The sequence below is a fragment of the Chiloscyllium punctatum genome, chromosome 24 (genome assembly GCF_047496795.1).
Source record: "Chiloscyllium punctatum isolate Juve2018m chromosome 24, sChiPun1.3, whole genome shotgun sequence".
In the NCBI taxonomy this organism is placed as follows: domain Eukaryota; kingdom Metazoa; phylum Chordata; class Chondrichthyes; order Orectolobiformes; family Hemiscylliidae; genus Chiloscyllium; species Chiloscyllium punctatum.
Window position 1 is genome coordinate 81,661,915 of NC_092762.1, and position 23,728 is coordinate 81,685,642.

Below are 23,728 nucleotides of genomic sequence, written 5' to 3' on the forward strand. Positions count from 1 at the left end.
TTTTTATTGCTATCTTCACCTTTTCAAATGCCAAGGTGAATGGAATTGCCAATTGTACAATTGCACAATCCCTCTTCAATCTGGAGGTAGGGTGGATCTCAATATTTTGCCTCCATAGTACCACCACAGGTCCGCTCGGGGAACCTTCAGTGCTGAGTAGTTCTCTCCCTTGTCTGTTTCGGTGACATTATCAATTTCTATACATAAGTTCAGCTCCTCCGAGTCTCTGGACGGATTTGTACCTTGTCTCCGTACACACAACGTGTGATTTCCGACTGCAGCTGAAAACGTAGGGGAGCTTTTAAGTCTTTCTTCTCCACGGGACGGAACATTAGAGATAGGGAGGTAAAGTTCCTATCATTCCATGCAGTCTTATCCTGATACAGGGCTATCAAGGGCTATCATACATTTCATGCCCTTCCTGTCTCCCTTCCACTCGAGCGGAAAAGGGGATGACCTGGGCCACTGGTCTACCAGAGGCACATGCATAGCAATTGCTCTTATTCAGACATGTTACAGTATACTTTACCCATTCAACCCAGGCATTACCACCTTAGGGTCTTCGGGAGGGGTGAAATCTTGTATCTTATTATCCAGTTGTTCTGCCCGTTTCCCCTTTCCTACGCTAATTTGGAAACAACAGCCCGAGAAATCCTTCCCGTTTGTTTTCATTTCTATCCCAAATGTTTCATTTAATTGTGCCTGACAGGTGCCCCCCCCCCCCGAGAATCACTTTGTGTCATGTGGTTTTCTTTATCGTTAAGTATATTGGGTTACACTTTTTATCGGAACAATCGAGAGCTGGTCGGAAGGGGGCCTGGTGTACTGTGACAAGACCAGTATACCAAGACACCATCCCCAAGGCCATCCCCAAGAACTTAAGATGTATCTCTGAGCTGCTGGACTGTCTCTGATTATCTACATCCCCACAATTTACTGAGCTGCATGCATCGGCGTCTATTACTTGCAGATTATCAGACTCTGGGACCGTTAATAACAAGTATGAAGATGATGTCTGACAAAATCCCAATACTAAGAGAGCTAATATCATAACCCTAAGCATCCCCAGCATTCTACAATAGTATTGAAGCACTGAGAGACTTTACATGCAATCTATAAAAAAAAACATCCAGCACTCCTGTCGCCACGATATAATCAGTCATTCAAGACTTTTTAGCCTGAGTTTCAGTGGTTCTTGCATTGATTTGGCAGTCCAGACTTCTTTCTCAACCGGGGATTTCACTGGTTCCTTAATGTAGTGAGTCCAGCCTTTCTCTGCTGTTCTTATCGCTGTTTCGGTAGTTAAAAGAGCCTGGTACGGTCCTCCCAATCCGGTTGCAATTTAGTTTCTGTCCATGACTTAATTAGGACCCAATCTCCCAGGTGGATAGGATGAACAGTGAATTCATAGTTCCCAGATCCGGGATAGTGGCATGTATAGATTCGGATCAGGGAACTCACTTTACTTCCAAGGTACTCCAGGGAACAATGAAGGGGTTAGGAATCTCCTGGGAGTTCCACACCCCTTGGCACCCACCCTCATCAGGAAAGGTTGAGAGAATGAACCAGACACTAAAGAGGCAGTTATCTAAATTAATAATAGAAACCCTGTTTCCTGAGGCAAGGCAAAGAGGAGGACAAGCCCAGTATATACTTCTTTTAAGAACAAATCTCTAGTTTCTGGGATTGGCAGTTCCCCTTTTGTTCCGAGGTAGGGCAGGCCAAACAATATCTCATAAGGGGACAGCCCCAAATCTTTCCTTGAGGCCGTCCGTACTCACAAGAGGGTTATAGGTAAACACTCAGTCCAAGGGAGTCTGGTTTCTATTATTAATTTAGATAACTGCCTCTTGAGTGTCTGGTTCATTCTCTCAACCTTTCCTGATGAGGGTGGGTGCCAAGGGGTGTGGAACTCCCAGGAGATTCCTAACCCCTTCATCGTTCCTTGGAGTACCTTGGAAGTAAAGTGAGTGCCCTGATCCGAATCTATAAACTCCACTATCCCGTATCTGGGAACTATGTGTTCAAGTATTATCTTGGACACCCCACTTGCGGTGGCAGTGGCCAGAGGATACGCCTCCACCCATCCAGATAAATGATCAACTATTACCAATATATATCACAGTCTTCCCACTCTGGGTAATTTGGTATAATCTACCTGGATGCTGTGGAATGGTCATAGCCCAGGTTCTCTCCCTCCTGGGACTTGTTTCCTTAGCACCTTCTTGTTTTCCTTCCTGCATGTTATACATCCCTCACATATCTGTTGGCTATCGTATATATCCCTTTGCATCCATATTTCCTTAAGACTAAATTACACATTGCTTGCACTCCCCAATGATTCCCCTGATGTAGGACAGCCATAATCTCTTGCATCATTATTTTATTCAACATCTCCCTCCCATCGGGTAACATCCAGCATCCAACCACTGTCTTTGCAGCCCCTAAGTCTTTTAGTTCCTCCTCCTCCTTTGCAGTAAACAACAGGGTACCCTGAGGATCCGGAATTACAGGTATTAGGGAGTATATCGCTACTCCTTGTGGATTCAGGGCCGCTTCTTTAGCTACCTCATCGGCCAGTCTATTTCCTCTTACTTCCGGATCATTCCCCTTTTGATGTCCATTTATATGAACTATCGCTATTTCCCTCGGGAGTAATAGGGATTCTAGTACTCGTTCTATCAATTCCTCATGTGGTAGTTCTTTTCCTCGACTATTTATTAGTCCTCTTTCTTGCCAAATTTTTCCGAAGGTGTGCACCACTCCAAATGCATATTTGGAGTCTGTATACACCGTTCCTTCCTTGTCTTGTAAGGCTCTGAGAGCTCTTGCTAGGGCATAGAGTTCACAAGTTTGGGCTGCCTCCCGGCCTCGATAACACTTCCCTCTATCCAGTCTACTACAGCATATCCATTGTGCCTTTTACCCTCAATCGTCGGGGAGGACCCATCGATAAACAAACAAGCTCCCGCATGCAGCGGGGTGTCCCTTAAGTCCATCCGCACTCTCGTCTGATATTCAATAATATCAAGGCAGTCATGTACTGGATTACCAGGGGCCTCCCCCTCTCCCTACCATAGGAATGTGGCCGGATTTAAGCAACTATCTGTGACTAACACGAGTTCATTCTGCTCTATTAAGATTGCCTCATATTTCAAGGTCCTAAAGTCTGTGAGCCATCGTCCTGCTTTCTGATTTAATATGGTCCGTACCTGGTGTGGAGTGCTGACTATTAGGGCTCCTCCAAAGGTAAATTTCCAACTTTCTTCTACCAATAAGGCTGTTACTGCCACTGCCTGCACACACTCTGGCCACCCCTTGAAACCGGATCTAGTAATTTAGACAAGTAGGCAACAGATTGTTTCATTCCCCCCCCCCCCCCCATCTCTGGGTTAGGACCCCTAGAGCCACTCTCCTATCCATTGTGGCAAACAAGTAGAAGGGCTTGTCTAGGGAGGGTAATACAAGGACAGGGGCATGGATCAGGCTCTTCTTTAGTTCTTCGACCAATTTCCTCTCTTCATCTGTCCAATTCAATAATTCAGGTACTTCCTCCAATAGTTTCAGATATAATTTCTTTGTTTTCTGTGCATATGAGTCTATCCATAATCTACAGTACCATGTTAACCCCGAGAATTTCCGCAACTCCCTTTTGGACTTGGGCAGTGGCATTTCCACGATTCCCTTTATTCTTTCTGGGATTACTTTTCATTTTCCTTTACTGATTAGATGTCCCAAATACTGAACTTCCTTTTCTACATACTGTAATTTCTTCTTGGAGACCCTCAATCCTTGTTGTCCCAGAAAGCTTAGCAATTTGTTTGTAGCCTCTATTGCTTTGTCTCTCCTCTTGCCTGTTACCAGAAGATCATCCACATATTGTAACAGAGTAGTCCCTTCGGGACTACTGAATTCCTCCAAGACTTGTTCCAACACCTGACCATGTGGGAAAACTGTCCATCTGAACTGTTGTTTTCGTCCTGTCTTTGGATCCTCCCACTCAAAGGCAAACCTATTCCTTACTTCCTTCCGTCAGTAGACATGCCCAGAAGGCATCTTTTAGATCCACTAAACTGAACCATTTATGGTCATAGGGAATCTTACTCAATAGTGTATGGGGGTTAGGGACCACAGGGTGGCGGATTCAACGCCCTCAGGTCTTGTACCAGACGGTAAGTGCCGTCCGATTTCTTTACTGGAAGAATAGGGGTATTGTAAGGGGACATGCAGGGCTCCAATAATCCATCCTCCGTCAACCCCTCAATTACCAGCTGCAATCCCCTGCATCCCTCTGTTGAAATTGGGTACTGTCTTTCGCATACTACGTCTCCCTTTCTCTTTAAACTGATCTCCAAAGAAGGTATTTTTAATCCTCCGCGATTCCCTTCTTGAGCCCATACCATGGGTTCTATTTCTCTCTCCTCTTCCTCGGTCAGGATGGCCATTTGTGTCACTAATCTCCAGTCCCATACTCCAATTTCCAGTCCCAAGAGCATGATTAAATCCCTCCCCAATAAATTACTTCCCAGACGATTGAGGGTAAAACATACAATGGATCAATCCAAGCAAGATTTGAACTAAGTGTCTTGCTGCTTGATTACTCGAGGTTAAATTATGAAGAGTTTCCTGGCTTGCTTGAGAGTACATGCTAAGCTGATCAAATAACCAACTGGTAGTCTCCCAAATATTCAAATTTATTCACTAGCTAGTACATGAGTGACTCAGTGATGGTTCTCCTCAACCTTTATTTGCATTTCTTGTGTGTAGATGCCTGGTTTCTATTTAATCACCTCTGGTAATGCATTGAGATTGGAAACTGGGCAGACTGGGGAGATCAAATCTACATTTTACACTGTCTAATTTTTTTAACTTGGGGAACTCATGTCTAAGACCATAAATTATATTAGTAGCAACAAATTACATGAATTTTACGAATTAAATACTTATTTTGGATTGAACCAGATACTATACTTTGTAAAAAAAAAAATTTATGAAATATAGAACTGGGTTTATATTTGCTAACACTATAACATTACTGCCACATTTGCATCTTTTGAAGTGTTGTGTTTCAGGGCACACTTTCTTGTTGTCTACACAATATCATCAACTTGTTATACAGTTTGCAGATTTCCTAAGCACCAAGTATTGAAAAAACTCAGATCTGGCAGCATGTGTGGAAAACATTAATGTTTCAAGTACGAAATGCCCTCTTCTGTACTCTAAATTTCCCTTTGTGGAGCTGATCATTTTTCTTTGATAAATTGATCACTGGATTGTTGGATTAATGTGTTTTTTTAAAAAAAACAGATCCTAATTTCATTCACTTGGATGTGGTGCAAGAGAGTGAAAGTGCTGATGGCGATGATGATAAGATCTACCTTTTCTTCAGTGAAACTGCTGTTGAGTTTGAATTTTACAATAAACTTGTGGTTTCAAGAATTGCTCGAGTATGTAAGGTAGGTGCTGACATAAGGTAGTCTATAAAATTCTACTGTGGCAGAATTTAATTATGATTTAATATGCTCAGCAATATGATAGTATTGCCATGCGCTGCATTGAACACCTGGACATTCATGTAAATCAAGCCCTGACTGATGGGACAGAACTGACCTCAGTCCACTAAATCAGTTAAGTTGAATATTTACAGCTCCGTTTTAATTCAGTATGGATGCACAGCATTCATGCTTGTCCCTAATTGAATATCATGGCTACTAAACCAAACCAAGTCAAACTCAATGTTAACTCTTTTTTTTCTTCCCAAATGTTGCCAGACTTGCTGAGTTTCTCTAGCAGTTTCTGTGTTTGTTTAGTTCTTTTTTATATCATTGCCACTAATCCCAGAATGTAGGGTAAGGGGAGAGCTCATTTAGAATTGAGACAGGTCTTTGTGTTTGAGTAAATAAAACTTTATTCTGCATCTAATCTTGCTGTATAACACCTGTGAGTTGCTGAATGCTCAATTTCCCAGCATTGATATCCCTCCTTTCGAAGAATATAAGCAGCTAACAACATAAGGCAAGCTAGAAATACCGGGCAGTCCAATAAAATCAGACAACTCATCCATTGTATGCTGTGCAAAAGTGTACAGTTTTGATTTATCACTCAGGCTTCACAACCAATGTTAGAATGCACAACAGATGATTATTTGCATATAAGAAATGACAAACTTCAATAAAGAAGGAAAACCAACAACAGCAAATATCCCTCCGATAATTAAACAAGATCCCTTTTTAAGAAAAGCCGTAAAGCATCCTGTAGTTGTGTGTGATTGCCTGGTGGAGTAATTTAAACTTCAGAGTTGCACTGATTGCACACATTGCTCTTATTATATTTACTAGCAGTATAAGTGATCTTATAACAGGTTCACTGTGAGGAAGAAAATGGTGAATATAGGGGTGATCTTGACTCTTGAGAAGTCTATCTTCTGTTGCTAGTGATTAAGTAACACAAAAAGTTGAATTCAAGTATACCCACCCAACCAAAAGGGACTGAAGTGATTGTATACATTCCAAAAAAATGAATTGTTCCTCCCAGTAGATACAACTGGTCACTGCAGCTGTTTTCAGGATAACTGCTTAATTACATTAAACTAAATCATAAATGTGTGACTGAATTTATTTTAATCCAAACAAGAATGTGCTAAAAAATGTGCAGAAGTCAATAAACTATTTTGAAGTTAATTTCTTCGTTCTATTCAACTAGATTGTAAATCTGTGACCGAGTAGACTTTTTTCAAAACAAAGTGCTGAAAGCACAGAGTAGGCCAGTTAGCAACTGAAAATTTACCAATGATTAACAATGAGCTGACACATTTCATCAGAGATGGTCTCCTCATCACTAAGTGCCATAATGTTTAGTACCCACTGAACCAAATGGGACTCTTGATTAATTTTATTTTCTAAATCACATTGGACATTCTATTCACCCCATTCTTAAGACAGGTGGAAGAGACTTTATGGAAGTTAATATCACTGATCTTTTCCTCCTATTTGCTGGACCATTTCTCCACCTCAGCACTCTTAAATGTGAATCGCTCCACCAAGCATGCTAAGCAATACCCTGGGCCAAGATTGGACATTTGGATATGTTACCTACTGGTCAGTTATACAATGAGCTTCTGCTGATGTTTGCTTATTGTTTTTCATTTCAGGGTGATCGTGGTAGTCAGCGAATTCTCCAGAGGAAATGGACCACCTTCTTGAAAGCCAGCCTACTGTGCTCTTCCCCAGACTTGAAATGTCCATTTAACGTCATTCAAGATGTTTTCATGCTGAATACATCAAACTGGAGGAACAACATTTTCTATGCAGTTTTTATTTCTCAGTGGTAGGACGAAACAAAATTACGTACTTACAATCCAGAGGAATGATGTCGTCCAAGATTGTGTAATCCTAGTTTGTCACGAAAGTTTAAATACATCAGTGTCCTCAGTGGTTGTATTTCTCAACAGCTGTTTTTGTCATTTTAACTTGTGTTTGATGGACTCATCAGTGGCATTCACTGGACATGATGCTAACGAAAATGTTGAATGGGCTTTTTTTTAATATTTCAAAATTGAAGCAAAAAAGTTTTTAGCTGTACAGGAAATGCTTGATTGTTTTTACATTGGACCATTTATTCAATTTCAAAAAAAAATTCCTCTTTATTTACTCCTGCTATCCAAACAAAGCCTCATTTCTACTGAGGTAATATCTGTGGGGACTCAGCTATTTGCTGGTAACATGCCCAAATGATTATTGTGTTGCATTTATATAATAAAATATTCAGAACTGACCCTTAAGTATTTTTGGTGAAGTGCCAGTGGAGTTGAATATTTTTTGGATGACTTTTTAGCATGAGATCCAGCAGTGCTATCGTTGTGTCTTATCAACCTCACCTCATTAACTAATTATCCACCAGCATGATGTCCCTTTTGTCCAGTTTCCACCATGTCTTATTGCTTGCTATACCTGGAGGATATTGGAAAATTGACTGGCATCACTGGCAGTGATACCATCTTTAAAAGGCTGCTGTCCACTTGGACAAGAATTTAATCCATTTGCCTGTATGATTCCTGGCATTTGCCCTAGAATTGGCAGACAAGGGAACTTGGGGGCCCTCCAGGACAGGGTGGTGCACACGTAAGACTCCCTCTTCCCTCACAACAAGTACAAGAGTCCATGACACTAGATCATGCCAGCCTGGTCCAAGATGTCCTGCTGGGTCAGTGCAGTCTCAGCTGTCTGAAGGATTGCATAGAAATGTGAGAAGAAAGTCAATAGTCTCCTCCATTCCACCAGTGTGAGTGCCATTATCTTCTCTCTGATATCTCACATTCATTCTGTGTAAGCTTCTGTAGCCACCTCTTATCAAGGCTTACACTCTACCATTCTTATTGTTGCCTGCACTCTCTCACTCTCATCAGCTCAACTCCTGACACAACTAACCTTGTATGTCCTCTGCACTCCCTAATCACTAGCGCAGGACAACAAACCACCTGCAGTGAGCGTAACAACTGTGCCACCTAATTTCTTCTCCCATTATATCTGCCTGTCTGTCGTTCAGGAAGAAAAGACCCCACAGTAGAAAGAGTCTAGACGAATGATGGGTAGCCCAACATTTGGCTCCTCAACTCTAATGTGTAGAGAAACCTTACTGTGACCACCCCAAGTGGCTGGCTGATTGTGTGCAAGCCGCTAGACAGGAGCTGCCCTTTATTTACTGTGTAGGGACCCCCAGAGCAAAGACTATTTTCTTTGACTTGGTGAGGATGGTTGTCAACTATGAAAACCTTCCTGGCTTTGTGTCTGTGCTAAAATGGCAAGACAATGCAGCAGTACTGTGAGCCTGGTATCTCTGGCTGATGGGCACAGTGTACAAAGACAATGCACTGCAAGACAGGGTTGCTGTGAACATTGAGATTAATTGAACATTGTATGAAAGGAGAAAGTGAGGACTGCAGATGCACGAGATAAGTGTCAAAAAGTGTGGTGCTGGAAAAGCACAGCAGGTCAGTCAGCAACCGAGGAGCAGGAGAGTTGACGTTTTGGGCATAAGCCCTTTGTCAGGAATGTGTGGGGGAGCTGAGAGATAAATAGGAGGGGAAAGGTAGCTAGCAAGGTGATTGGTAGGTGCAGGTGGGGAGGGGTGATTATAGGTCTGAGTGGAGGATGGAGCAGATAGGTGGGAAGGAAGATGGACAGGTGGGACAGTTCAAGAGGGTGGTGCCTGGTCCAGCCCATGAGCACAGGGTTACTTTGCAGCATGAGTATTGCTCACGTGACCTGAACTACATCAATGAAGTGCAGAAATATTCTGTAAGTGAATCTGAGATGTGTCAAGAGGGTTCCTAGAGGCTGGCATATGTTGGATGCAAATATGTGTGGATATAAAGCGCATGTGACCATTACCATGCAGCTTGCCCTGAGATGTTGGTGCCTGGTATTCTTTTGAGCAAGTGACAGGATATCTGCTCTGACCTCCATGCCAAATTCTCAATATCTGGCTAATAGGAAGCTGAATATTCCTCTTAAACGAGGAATCAAGTGGGCGAAAAGGTGTCATGAAATAGCTTTAGTGAGCAGAATTAAGGAGAATCCCAAAGCATTTTATTCTTATATAAGAAGCAAGCGGGTAACTAGAGAAAAGATTCGTCCACTAAAGAATAATGAAAGAAGGCTGTGTGTTGAGCGAATGGGTGAGATTCTGAATGATTACTTTGCATTAGTGTTCATTGAGGAGAGGAACACGATGAATGTTGAGATTAGAGATAGAAGTTTGATTAGTCTGGATCACATTGACATAAGTAGGGAAGATGTGTTGGGTAGGCTAGAGGTTGTTAAGGTGGACAAATCCCCTGGATCAGATGGGATCTAACCCAGGTGGCTGAGGGAGGCAAGAGAGGAAATATCTGGGGCCCTGACAGATATCTTTGTGGCATCATTAAATACAGGTGAGTTGCCGAAGGATTGGAGGTTTGCTCATGTTGTCCCCCTGTACAAGAAGGGTAGAAGGGATTTTCCAGGTAATTACAGACCAGTGAGCCTGATGTCAGTGGTGGGAAAGTTGCTGGAGAAGGTACTGAGGGATAGGATCTATTTATATTTAGAAAAGAATGGGCTTATCAGTGATAGGAAACATGGTTTTGTGCGGGGGAGATCGTGCCTTACCAACTTAATAGAGTTCTTCGAGGAAGTGACCAAGTTGATGAAGATGAAGGAAGGGCTATTGATGTCGTATACATGGATTTTAGTAAGGCGTTTGATAAGATTCCCAATGGTAGACTAATGGACTAGTTTAAAATGGCATCATGGCTGGCACAGACATGGTGATCTGTTCCTGTATTTGAGAATTGGTTGATAGATAGGACAGAGAGAAGGAAACATAGAACAGTACAGGAACAGATCCCTCAGCTCACCATGTCTGTGCCAGTTATGATGCCATTCTAAACTAGTCCCATCTGCCTACACATGGTCCATATCCCTCTATTCCCTATCTGTGCGTGTGTCTGTCTAAATGCCTGTTAAACTTTGCTAATGTTTCTACTTCTACCACCTAGCCTGGCAGCAGGTTCCAGGCACCTACCACTCTGTGGGGGAAAAAAAACAACTCCCTCAAATTTTTCTCCTCACACCTTTAAACATACACCCTCTAGTATTTGACTCTGACTATCCGCCCTATCCATGCCACTCACAGTTTTATATATTTCTTTCAGGTCATCCCTCAGCCTTTGATGCTCCAGTGAAAACAATCCACATTTATCCAACCTCTCCTTATAGCCAATACATTCTAATCAGGGCAACATCCTGCTAGACCTCTTTTGCAACCTCTTCAGGGCCTCCACATCCTTCCTGTAGAATGGTGACCAGGACTGCATACAGTACTCCAAAGTGTTGCCCAACTAAGATCTTATATACAGTGTATATAAACGTTTTATAAATGGGTCTTACTTGAAGTGGCAGTGGCTAGTGGGTTATGGGAATGATCAGTGCATGGACCCCAGCTATTTACAATATGTAAATGACCTGCAGGAGAGAACCAAATTCAAAATTTCCAATTTTGCTGATTTGACAAAAATGGATGGGATTGTGAGGAGGGCAGAGGCTTTAAGGTGGTTAGATAAGATGAGTGAGTGGGCAAACTCAATGCAGATGCAGTACAACATGGCTAATTGCAAAGTTATACACTTTGGTGTGAAAAACAGAAAGGCAGAGCATTATTTAAATGGTGATATATTAATAAGTATGGAGGTACAAAGGGATCCTTGTACACCAGTCAGTTAAAGCAGACAGGCAGGTATAGGGAGCAGTTAGGGAGGCAAGTGCTGTGTTGGGCTTCATTGTAAAAGAATTTGAGTTCAGATATCTCACTGTAGTTTTACAGGCCTTGATGATACCACTCCTAGAGTATTGAGTGCAGCTGTGGTCTCTCAACCTAAGTGTTGATATATTTCTTATAAGAGGCAGTGTAGTGGAGGTTCACTAGGCTGATAGAGGGATGGCAGGATGAGCTTTGAGGAGAGATTGGTTCAACTGGCCTTGTATTCACGTGAACTTAGAAGGATGAAAGGGGATCTGATTGAAATGTTTAAAATTCTAACATAGCTGGTCACACTAGATTCAGGGAGGATGTTTCCCCTGGATAGAGAGTCCAGAACCATGGGGCACATCTCAAGTTGTTAGATCATTTAGGACTGAGATGAGGACACATTTCTTCATCTCAAATGAACCAATGCGATTCTCTACCACAAATGGCTGAGGAGAGCAAGTCACTGAATATATTCAAGAAAGAAATGTGTAGGGGTAAGGGGAGAAAGCAAGATTATGTCATTGAGCTAGAGGGTCAGCCGTGATCCTATTGATTGGCCAAGCAGACTCGAAGAACTGAGAATCCAAAGATGTGCAGGTTAGGTGGGTTTTCCTTGCTAAATTGTCCGTAGTTTTCAGGGATGTGGAGGTTATGTGCATTAATTAGGGGAAATGTCGAATAATAGGGTAAGGAAATAGGTCTGGGTGGGATGCTCTTCGGAGGGTTGGTAGACTTGTTGGGCCAAATGGCCTGTTTCCACACTAGGGATTCAATGGTTCTATTTAGAGTCATAGTCATACAGCATGGAAGCAGATGCTGACCACATCGAGTTACTGAGAAGAATTTATAGAAGAAAATAAGTTTGATTTAATAATTGAAAACAGTCTATCAGTAACTGTGACCTCTTGTTTTTTGTGTATCCAAACTGTGATATCATTGTTTTCTGTGGGTTGTCTCGTGACCAATGAGCATGATGCTGGATATGCAAGGATGTCCACAAAACTGGCAGCCACTTGTTTGGCCACAACAGGAGGAAAGGAAAGGTTTATAATCCAGGGGAATATATATATGTCTGTATCAGCATTTGTTAATTTTGTCCTATTAAAAAAGCAATAACTCAAAATTCTTATTTACATAGGGGAAAACAGGACATTTCTGCAATTTGTGCCTTCAGTATGGAAAAAATTCAGGAAGTGTTCAATGAAGGGAAATACAAATCACATGTAATGGTAGAACAGTCTGAAGTCAAATGGGTGATGTACAGAGGAACAGTCCCCAGTCCTCGTCCTGGAGCTGTAAGTATTAAATCTTTTGTTTTTAAAAGCCAGCAAGTTTATCAAAGTAACCTAGAACTGCAGTACATCTCTGTGCTTTCCATGCAGCTTTTTTAAAAATTCAGTAATGGTTTCATTTCACTGCAAGGCTATTCAGATGATAAAATTGACTCTGGCTTTGAATCATCATGACATGTAGTTTCTTCCCCTGTTTCTTTTCTTCTCTAAAAGGTACTGATTCATGCTGGGTCTATAGTTTCATTAGTCATGGAACTGCCCCCAGCCCCACATAAGTAGGTGTTATTCTATGAAGATAAATCCAAATTCTGGCACATTCTGTTAGGAAGATTTTGTTTAGGGTCACTAAATAGATATCAGGAACTGCAATTATGATGGTTTTTATTCCGCTCTATGTGCAGTGCTTATTTTTATTTCCCCAGCCATTCATTCAGCTGAAATCAGCTACTCGTGTATAGATCAGGGAAGTTTTAAAAAATTTTTGACAGTGAGGAGTCTTTTAGGATATCCTTTTAATAAACGCACCTTTTGATTCTCATTCTCATCACAGCCGGTTTCAATAAAGTGTACCTCAGTGATTTTCCAGTTGAGTGATTTGAACTTTGTGATTTATGCAACTTGGCTAGGCTCAAAACAGTTAATAATTTAATTTCATAAAAGCATTTTAATCATTTTAGTAGAGCTTCCCCCCCAAATAAAATTCTACAAACCATGAAAGTTGCAGGTCTGGTCATGAAATGAGCAAAGGGCTGTTCTATATGCCTAGTGGCCATCATGATAACTCCTGAATACTGGCCAGTAACTCCTCATATTTGGCTGAAATATGTGACTGTTTGGTGAGATCAAGATTTGTGCCCAGTTATGTTGGTTTCACAGCCAAATAGCCAGCCAAATGTCACCATCTAGGCTCTTGCAGTGGAATCTGTTGACACCTATGAAACTAACCTCTGGCTTGCATACTAACGTTTGGGAGAGGAAGCAAGAAAATTATATAATGACAAAAAGGAATATATCTGACAATAGTGGATTTTTCTTTGTTTAATGAGTAAAGTTCATACATGTTATCTCCAGGAAGTTCAGTATGCATTAAATTTGAAAGCCCAGCTAATACAGTTTTCTTTTCTCAAAGTGTATCAACAATAAAATTCGTTCAAATGGATTCAAGAGTTCTCTAGATCTGCCAGACACAACACTCCAGTTTGTAAGGGAACATCCTTTGATGGATGATGTCGTTACTCCTATCAACAATCAACCAAAGTTAATTAAAGAGGCAACAAAGTACACCCAAATTGTTGTGGATAGAGTTGTTGCTGCCAATCAAAAAGAATATGATATAATTTTTCTGGGAACAGGTAAAATATTTTTATGCACATACTACACTGTTGAGAACCTGTTTCATACAATGTATATTTGCATTACATTTTTACTGTTCTTTGAAAGGACTAAGAGAAAAGGGCCATTACACTTGGACCAATTGGCTCTTGAGAAAGTGAGGCTTACCGGCTCAGAAACTAAATTATAAAGAAAATGTGCAGAATAACTAGAGAAACATTGCATTATATCTGACATACAACCAATGACAATGGTTAGCTAACATTGAACTGCAGGGGAATGATTTATGTGAGTAAAACAAGCTGTGATATTTGGGGAGATTGAATATCTTGAAGATAAAGTAACATTAAGGAAGTAACTCGTCTCCCAGCTGGCTGTGCTTGCGTCCACTAAGATACGAGACATAAATGCTAGAGAATTAAATATTTTTGCATTCTTAAAACTCTATTTTAAGCATTAAGCATGCCTAAGACAAGCATAGAATGTAGATTAAAACTCATTTTGCATTGTTCAATTGGTGTACCCTTTCTTCAAGTCTCAATGAAACCAGTTTATTTCCATATCATCAGTGGATAGGATACACCATGCAGGCTTCCTGATGAAGGGCTTTCGCCCAAAACATTAATTTTCCTACTCCTCGGATGCTGCCTGACCTGTTGTGCTTTTCCAGCACCACTCTAATCTTGACTCTAATCGCCACCATCTGCCGTACCCACTTCCACCTTGCAGGCTGCTCTGTCCTCAACAGAGTTCAGTTTGTTGTGGGTTGTTGTTACTACTCCTCCAGGCAGGAACAAAATATTCCATTAAACTCCTTACTTGTGGCTGGTAGACAAGCTTTGGAGAGTCAAGAGCTGAGTTAACTGTTAGTTCCTAGCTGACCACCTGTGTAGCTGCAGTGTTACTAAGGCTGGTCCAGTTTAGTTTCAGGTCAGTTATAACTCATAGGTTTGAATAGTGGGATATTCAGCAATAATCATGCCATTGAATATCAAGGGGAAGTATTTGGATTTATATTGGAAATGGCCTGGCATCTGTTTGACATAAGTATTACATGTCACTTTCCTCCCAAGCCTGGATTTTTCCAGGTCTTCCAACTTGGTGGCACAGACTGCTTCAGTATCTGAGGAGTTGAGAATGGTATGAAACACTGTGTATTTCTTAGCAACCCATCTGTAACCTCATGATGGAGGGAAGGACATTGATGAAATAGCTGAAAATGCTTGGGCCTAGGATACTACCCTGAAGAACTCTGGAGGACCTTGTGGTGCAGTAGAAGTTCATAATTTATCGATAGTTGATTCAGAAATATCTGCTCTCAGCAACTCTTACAGCAATGTCTGAGAGATGAGATGACTAATCACCTCCAAACACAGCCATATTCCTTTGTGCTGGGTATGACTCCAACCAATGGAGAGTATTCACTAAAATCCAATGGACTTCAAGTTTTCCAAGTCTCCTGGATGCCTTACTCAGTCAAATGCTGCCTTGATGACAAGGGCAGTCACTGTTGCCTCCCCTCCTGAGTTCAGCTGTTTTGTCCATGTGTCTCAAGTTTGTCTTAATTGTAAATGGAAACATTTAATCTTCCTTGAATTTGAAAATGCCTCATTTAAGTATTGTGAATTTTCATTTGTAGCATGAAGTGCTATTTCATATTTTGGGTAAATACGAAGTAGTTGTTTCGTATCTCTGTACTCCAATTAGATGTGCTTTTTGGTGGGACATGGCTTCTAGGTGAATTGGCTTCTTCTGAGGTAATCAAGCTCTACGTGCTTGTAAAGTCCTGAAAGTGTGTCCATAAATGCAAAACTTGTTTTTAATATGGAATTCAAGGAAGTTAAATGCAGTGAATGGATTATTAAGGCTTTTTAAAAAAATAGTTCACTCATATATATATTTAAGACCTTTATTTGATCTCCAGTTTGGATCTTAAAGCCATAGTAGATAGTGGTTAAATTGCTTTGGAAGGTGAAAAGACAAAAGTTGTTAGGTGTGGGACATCAGTTGGTATGAAGTATATTAGGAGCCTTTGAGAGCATGAAGTGAAGAAGGGCCCAATAGATGGGGCCTCTGGAAAATATCAATGCACAAGGGACAAAGGTTGAAGGAATTTTTTTTGTTTTATTTCGTTCTTATTTTCACAAATGCCAAAACACAAGGCCAGCCTTTCCCACAACTTACTTTCACTCCTGGCAACTTCTTTGGCTTCCTCCAAACACTTTTCAAAGTGATAAATGTTACTTCTATTCTCATCCTCTGGATATAGTTTATGTCAGGATTCTTGTGACCTGAAGCTGAGGGGTCATTTGTTCAATGATACAAGAAAAATCGCCTGCCATTTGTTACTACTTCTGTTTCAATTTATTCTGGTACATCACAATGATTTTACATGTGCAATACTGGGATTGGAATAACAGTGGTCATTTTCTTTCAAAGTTTTCTGGGGAAATCTGGTAATGATGAGCATGCTCACTGAAGAACTTGATTTTGTTTAGCTGATAGTTGGCATTTTTCACAAAACAATTGAGGTGTGCATGGCTATCAAACAGGGCTGAAATTGCAATTGCAGATGCATTGAGCGTGCAGAAACTTCCAAATGTGTTCAGCTTTCATTTTAATAGATCCATTTGAAATGAGCAATTGAATGTAAGGGGGCTGTATTGTGGTGTCTGTTTGGAACAGGGAAGTGGTGGAGGCTGGTAAAATTATGACATTTCAAAGGGTATATGACTAGGAAGGGTTTAGAGGGAAATGGGCCAAAAGCTGGCAAATAGGACTAGGTCAGATTGGGATGTCAGTTTACATGGATGAATTGGACTAAAGGGTCTGTTTCCATGCTGTCTAACTCTAAAGATGTGAAATGTTCATTTAATCTGTCTGGAAACCTGCAAAGGGAATGGCATGAGTGACACAAGAGTCACTGCTGTTATGACAATGTAGGTGTGCTGTACCTTTAAGAGAGTAAAAAGATAGTAGAGACAGCACCAAGTGTTCTCAATAGGATGTAATGTAAACATATGGTCCAGCTACTGGGGTAGTTAGTTGCCTGGAGACAAAAACAGATTTGAATTAGGCCAATCAGTCTAAATATACCCCAAAACATATGCCAAACTCCAATCCAGTTTGGATCCAGTATATTGACGATCCTAAAAGCCAATGACATAATCCAAAGCTTTGGGCAGTATAAGACTGGGGAAATTGAACAGTTGAGAGGAGAACTGCCAAGATAGCAGCATGTAAAGACTGTCTGAAAAATAGCTTTCTTAAAGGTACCTTTATCGATCAGTAACCTGTGAAGCAGAATCCCGAAGAAGACAGGAATACAGAGAAAACTGAAAGCTGCCTAGTTTTGAGATAAGACGTTTTGTAAATCTTAATCAGGGGTTTTATCAGACTAGTATTGTAAAATGGTAAGATAAAAGATAGGTTAGAGGGCGGACTTGTAAATAGTTGTTAATTAATTATTCTCTGTTATACTTTAAGAAATAAAGTTGTTAATTTTTACTTTAAATAGTGCTTGGCCTCTCAAATTTTTTCAGATTACTGCACAGGATAAATCTTTTCTGCGTTGCTGTTTTAAATTAAGCAGGAGTGTTTACCACATGTCGTAACACTGCACAGAAGCCAATTCATAGAGATTTGTCAATTCTTTTCTCTCTTCTAGTCTTCTAATTTTGATAAAATCGAAAAAATTAGTTTGTTCTTAATAAATGGGTCCACAGTAACAGAAAAAGAACTTTTTCATTTAACAGATCCATTGACAATGTACACAGCAGATTTGCATTTTCTTACAGTTTGATTGCAAAATTCTTTTGAAACTTTTCACCTGGCTCTGGTAGGTTGCTGATAGGTTTGAGACATATTTTTACACTAGTTTCAAAAGATGCAACATTTGTTTTATTAACATTGTACATGTTTTGTTAAAAATGGTGAATATGGTGAATTGATCACCACAAGTTGAGTGAGCTTTCAAATTGTATCACCAAACAAAAAGGAATTAGAGTTAATACTCGCATCATTTCATATAGATCCTTTATAACAAGGAGTAAGAAGAAAGTTTCACCCCATGAAATGGACCAAACCCAAGACTAGACATTGGCTTCCTAATGCATTACATTCTAATTCCTCCTCATTGTAGTTTTAAACAATTTTCATATTTGTATCAGTAGGGTGAATTAATTGGTTTCTGGAAAAAATACGTGAGAATTTATAATTGTATATCTTGCACAATATTATTGTTTCGGTTTTCATAAAACTGTTGATCAAAAAGTTAATATACTGTTTTTCAGACAGTGGATACCTGCATAAGACACTCAGTTTGAAGACAGAAACATTTATTATTGAGCAGGTGCAGCTGTTTATTTCCGCAGAACCAGTTGAAAACCTACAGCTTTCTTCGCAAAGGGTAAAACAAGTGATTTTTTTCACTTTTAACATGCATTTCTTTATATATTTCATCAATTTTGTAATTGTATTTTTTCTCTGATAGGGTCAGTTATACATTGGATCTCCATCACAAGTTGTACAAGTGCCTGTGGCTGTTTGCACACAGTATGTTAATTGTTGGGACTGTGTGCTGGCAAGAGACCCTTACTGTGCATGGGACAAAAATACAAGGCATTGTATTGACATTTCAAAGAAAAAAACTGGTGTTCTGTAAGTAAACTATGCAACAATATGAGTATCTATAAGGCGAAAGTTTAAATGTATCATGCTAATTTGGCCAGGACAGTTTGCTGCACAATCTTGATTCATTTACCTAAGATATATTTGCACCAACAAATAATAGTCTATGGTCCATTTTAATGTTTACGTTTATATTCCTTAGGAACTTAATTCAAAATATAGAGAACGGAGATCCTTCAGAATGCTCCACCTATGGTATGATTTCCTTATTTACAGTTTCAGTAATGGGTTGCGCTCTTCTCGTTTCCCTCAAAAATTTAATGTTTTGATATATTGTGCTGCTTATTTCGTAATGCTGTGCCTTACGTGAACATAAATTCCTGTGTACAGAATAACAGATGGTAATTGAATGCCATAGACTTCTAATCATCCAAAGACATCAGATAAGCAAGGTGCTAATGGGAGAAAAAGTCCTGTAACTTTCTGTATCACGAGGAGTAGTGTATTTGACAAAATAATGGGACTGAAGGCAGACAAGTCACCAAGGCTTAATGGCCTGTATCCAAGAATTTAAAGGAAGTGACTGGTGATATAGTGGAGGCATTGGTTGAAATATTCCAGACTTACTGGATTCCTGAAGGATTTTAGCAGATTGGAAAACTAATGTGATGCCCTGTTCCAAGTTGAGAGGGAGACAGCAAGAAACTGTAGGCCAGTTTGCCTAACGTGTAAAATGGGAAATGCCACTTCATTATTAAGGAATAGTAGGATGTTTAGAAAAGGTAAACACAAACAGAGAGCACATGCTTTTGTGAAAGGCGAAATCACATTTGATAAAATTTGCTAGAGTTCTTTGAGGATACAACAAAGAGATTTGATAAAAGAGCATCAGTAGATGTGTATTTGGATTCTCAGAAGGCATTCAATAAGGTGTCATATGAAAAGTTGTTACAAAATAGATGGTATGGTGGCTCAGTGTTTAGCACTGCTGCCTCTCAGCACCAAGGACCCGGGGTTTAATTCCAGCCTTGGGTGACGGTGTGGAGTTTGCAAATTCTCCCCGTGTCAGTGTGGGTTTCCCCCCACAGTTCAAAGATGTGCAGGTCAGGTCGATTGACTATGTTAAATGGCCCCATAGTGTCCAGGGATATGAGGTTAGGTGAATTAGCCATGATGATGTGGGATTAGAGATTGAGTAGTGGGACAGGATCTAGGTTGGATGCACTTCAGGAGTTTGATGTAGACTCAGTGGACTGAATGGCCTCTTTTAAAAAGAAAGGATCTCACTCTAACACATAGAAAGATGTAACAAGTGGAATGCCACAAGGATCAGTCATAGAGTCATACAGCACAAAACAAACCCTTCAGTCCAGTTCATTCAATACTGACCACGTTTCCCAACCTGAACTAGTCCAACTTGCCTGCATTTGGCCAATACCCCTCTAAACCTTTTTTGATTTGTGTACCTAACTAAAATGTCTTTTAAATGTTATATCTGTACTTGCATCTACCACTTCTCCTGGCAGTACATTCCACATAAGAACCATCCTCTTGTGGAAAAAGTTGCCCCTCATTTACAACCCTTTGAAGGAATTAATTTCCCCTCATTGGATTTAAATCTGCTACCCTTATCCTAAAACTATGATCTTTTATTTTAGATTGCCCCACAAGAGGAAACATCCTGACTACTAGTAGTTTGTCAATCCCCTTTTGCACCTTATAAATCTCAATTAGATCTTCTCTCTCTAAATCTAGAGAGTAGTGGGCTCTTGTCAGTAGCAGTCAAAATTCCTAATGTATTCCTTAACCAATAGACCATTGCAAAACCGGAAGCTGATCTTTGACAGGAAAATCAATGCCTGGAGAATTAACCTTAAACTACACATTTGTCCCCTCTGCTGTATAGTGGAGATATTGCACTAAATCAGAAGTGCCTACAACAATTTATGATAAAGTAGTGCACGTAAAACAAGTGCAAATCCAAAGGTGTGCAGCTCAGGTGAATTGGCCATGCTCAATTGCCCATTGTGTTGGATGCATTTGTCAGGAATAAAAATAGAATAGGGGAATGGGTCTAAGGTGGGTTAGTCTTCGGAGGGTTGGTGTGGACTTGTTGGGCCGAAGGGCCTCTTTCCATACTGATGGGAATTTAATCTAATATTGATAAATGTCTCAAAATATTTTGCATAGCTGTAATTAAGAAAGGATACAAGGCCAGTCAAAGAGATATGAAGGAGAGTGATCAAATGTTTTTACCAAGAACCATGAAAGTGGAATAGAGTTTGAGAGGCAGTATTTAAAAAGATTAGTTCTGGAGTGCGGGTCAAGGCAAATGAAAGCATTCCTCAGTGTTGGGGATGGCTTTGGACTAGAGTAGGTGGAAGATAGGATCTTTACTTCTGCCAGTTATTGATTTACGTGGCTTGCTGTGACTGCATTGCTGAAATTTGGGACTTCTTTTTAAGTCAACAAACCGAACAGCGTATGTATAATCTGTGGCTGAGTTTAAATCTGGGTGTTTTGTATATTGATTATCTATGTCATTGTGCAGTATGGCATTTGTCAAGGTTGTGAATGCTGGTCTTTAAACACTGGTTAGAGGCAAAACGATTGCAGATGCTGGAATCCAAATTGACAGGCAGGAGGCTGAAAGAACACAGCAGGCCAGGCAGCAGGAGGTGGAGAAGTCGGCGTTTTGGGTGTAACCCTTCTTCAGGACTGGCAGTGAGCTTGGGGGAGCTACAGTTAAAGGGACTGGCGGGGGTAGGGTGGTGAAGTGGGGATAGGTGAAGACGGTAGAGGGAATGTCATGGTTGGTCAGTTGGAAGAATGAATCCAGTTGGTGGCAGGGAGCGGTGGAAGGGAGGGGTAGGGGCTGTAAGGGAGTCAGGGGATGGGAAGGGAGGTTATTTGAAATTGGACAACTCTATGTTGAGTCCTTTGGGCTATAGGCTCCCAGGCAGAAGATGAGGTGTTGTTTCTCCAATTTGTGCAGTGGTTCGTTGTGGCAATGGAGGAGGCCAAGGATGATCATGTCGGAAAGAGAGTGAGAAGAGGAATTAAAATGGACGGTGACTAGGTGGTCTGGTCAGCCCTTGCTGGCCCAGCTGTGATGCTCAGAGAACCGTTTCATGAGTTTACATTCAGTCTCCCCAAAGTAGAGAAGATCACACCAGGAGCACCTGATGCAGTAAACTAGGTTGGAAGAAAGGCAGGTCTACCTGTCTCATCTGGACCGCCCATTTCAATTCCTCCAACCATTCCCTTTCCGACATGACCATCCTTGGCCTCCTCCATTGCCAAAATGAACCACAGTGCAAATTGGAGGAACAACATCTCATCTTCCACCTGGGCAGCCTACAGCCTGGAGGACTCAACATTGAGCTCTCCAATTTCAAATAACCTCCCTTCCCAGCCCCTCCCCCTCCCTTCTACTGCTCCCTGCCACCAACCAAATTAATTCCTTCCAGTGACCAACCAAGTCATTGGACTGTTTCCATTGATGAAGGGGTTATCAAGAATGATGAAACAGGTTATGCCTTTATTCATTAGCATTTAGAAGAATCAAGTCTTATTGAAACATCGAAGATCCTGAGAGGACTTGACAAAGGAAATGTTGAAAAGATTTTCCACTAATGGGGGACTCTTGAAGTAGAGGACATAGTTACTGAATAAGGGACACTTGTTTTAAAACCAAAGACAAGGGAATTTCTTTTCTGAGTAGTGAATATCTAGAATTCTGAACTCCCAGAGAGTTGTAGCTGGACCACTGAAAGTAGTTTAAAGCGGAGGTGGATAGATTTTTGAAATATCGGGGAGTTGAGGGCGATGATGAACTGGTAAGAAAGAGGAGTTGAGGCTTGGGGCAAGTCAGCCATGATGTTATAGATTGTTGGGGCAGTCTTGAGAAGCTGAATTATCTATTCCTGTGCTAATAAGAGTAAGGCGGTATGTGAATGAGATTAAATATATTGTACAATTTCACCACTAACTGGAAATAAATTCTTCAGTAAGTCGGCAAGCAGTTGTCAGACATGTGAGTGAATAGATTAATTTAATTTGCAGAATGAACAGTATCATTTAGCTGTACAACTTTTTAAGCTGTTTTTCTGACTGAGTTAGATATATTTCTAATTATTTTATTGCTTCTTGGGATTGTTCAATTTGGAGAAAATGAGGACTGCAGATGCTGGAGTACCAGAGTTGAAAAATGTGGTGCTGGAAAAACACAGCAGGCCAGGCAGCATCCGAAGAGCAGGAGAATCAACGTTTCGGGCAAAAGCCCTTCTTCAGGATGCCCGAAACATCGATTCTCCTGCTCCTCGGATGGTGCCTGGCCTGCTGTGTTTTTCCAGCACCACATAGTGCATTTGAAACAATCCCAAATTGAACAAACCTGTAGAAACTGAATTGCCAACTTCTTAAGCCTAATATAAAGTTGAAATAATATAAATAGCTTCATAACCATTGGGCTAAGAAAAGAGAATTGGACAGGTTTCCTCTTGCAGATTGTCAATTAGCGGCCCTTCACTGGGAAGAACATCTACGCTGCACGCACTAGTCCAATGGCCTTATAATGCTCACCTGTTGAAAACTGCATATTCAAAAAAGAGATTTGTATTTGTTGCTGGAATCCCAGGGTACTGAAGGAGGTGGCTCGAGAAATCATGGATGCGTTGGTGATTATTTTCCAGAGTTCGATAGATTTGGGATCAGTTCATGCGGATTGGAGGGTGGCTAATGTTGTACCACTTTTTAAGAAAGGTGAGAGAGAGAAAGCAGGAAATTATAGACCAGTTAGTCTGACCTCAGTGGTGGGAAAGATGCTGGAGTCTATTATAAAGGATGAAATTACAACACATCTGGATAGTAGTAACAGGATAGGTCAGAGTCAGCATGGATTTATGAAAGGGAAATCATGCTTGACTAATCTTCTGGAATTTTTTGAGGATGTGACTCTGAAGATGGAGGAAGGTGATCCAGTAGACGTAGTGTACCTGGACTTTCAGAAAGCTTTTGATAAAGTCCCACATAGGAGGTTAGTGAGCAAAATTAGGGCTCATGGTATTGGGGGCAAAGTACTAACTTGGATTGAAAGTTGGTTGGCTGACAGGAAACAAAGAGTAGTGATAAACGGCCCCATTTCGGAATGGCAGGCAGTGACCAGTGGGGTACCGCAGGGATCAGTG

At 40.8% G+C, this 23,728-nt stretch overlaps 1 protein-coding gene across 1 annotated transcript in view; it reads left to right on the top strand.

The window, feature by feature from the left end:
• Positions 1-23,728, top strand: part of LOC140494432 (semaphorin-4E-like) — a 74,183-nt gene that overhangs the window by 47,825 nt on the left and 2,630 nt on the right. Inside the window, exons 8-14 of the mRNA XM_072593615.1 lie at positions 5,308-5,456; positions 7,151-7,326; positions 12,425-12,581; positions 13,708-13,930; positions 18,203-18,318; positions 18,403-18,569; positions 18,742-18,794. Of these exons, the coding sequence (XP_072449716.1) occupies positions 5,308-5,456; positions 7,151-7,326; positions 12,425-12,581; positions 13,708-13,930; positions 18,203-18,318; positions 18,403-18,569; positions 18,742-18,794 (1,041 nt within the window). The remainder of the gene's footprint in view (positions 1-5,307; positions 5,457-7,150; positions 7,327-12,424; positions 12,582-13,707; positions 13,931-18,202; positions 18,319-18,402; positions 18,570-18,741; positions 18,795-23,728) is intronic.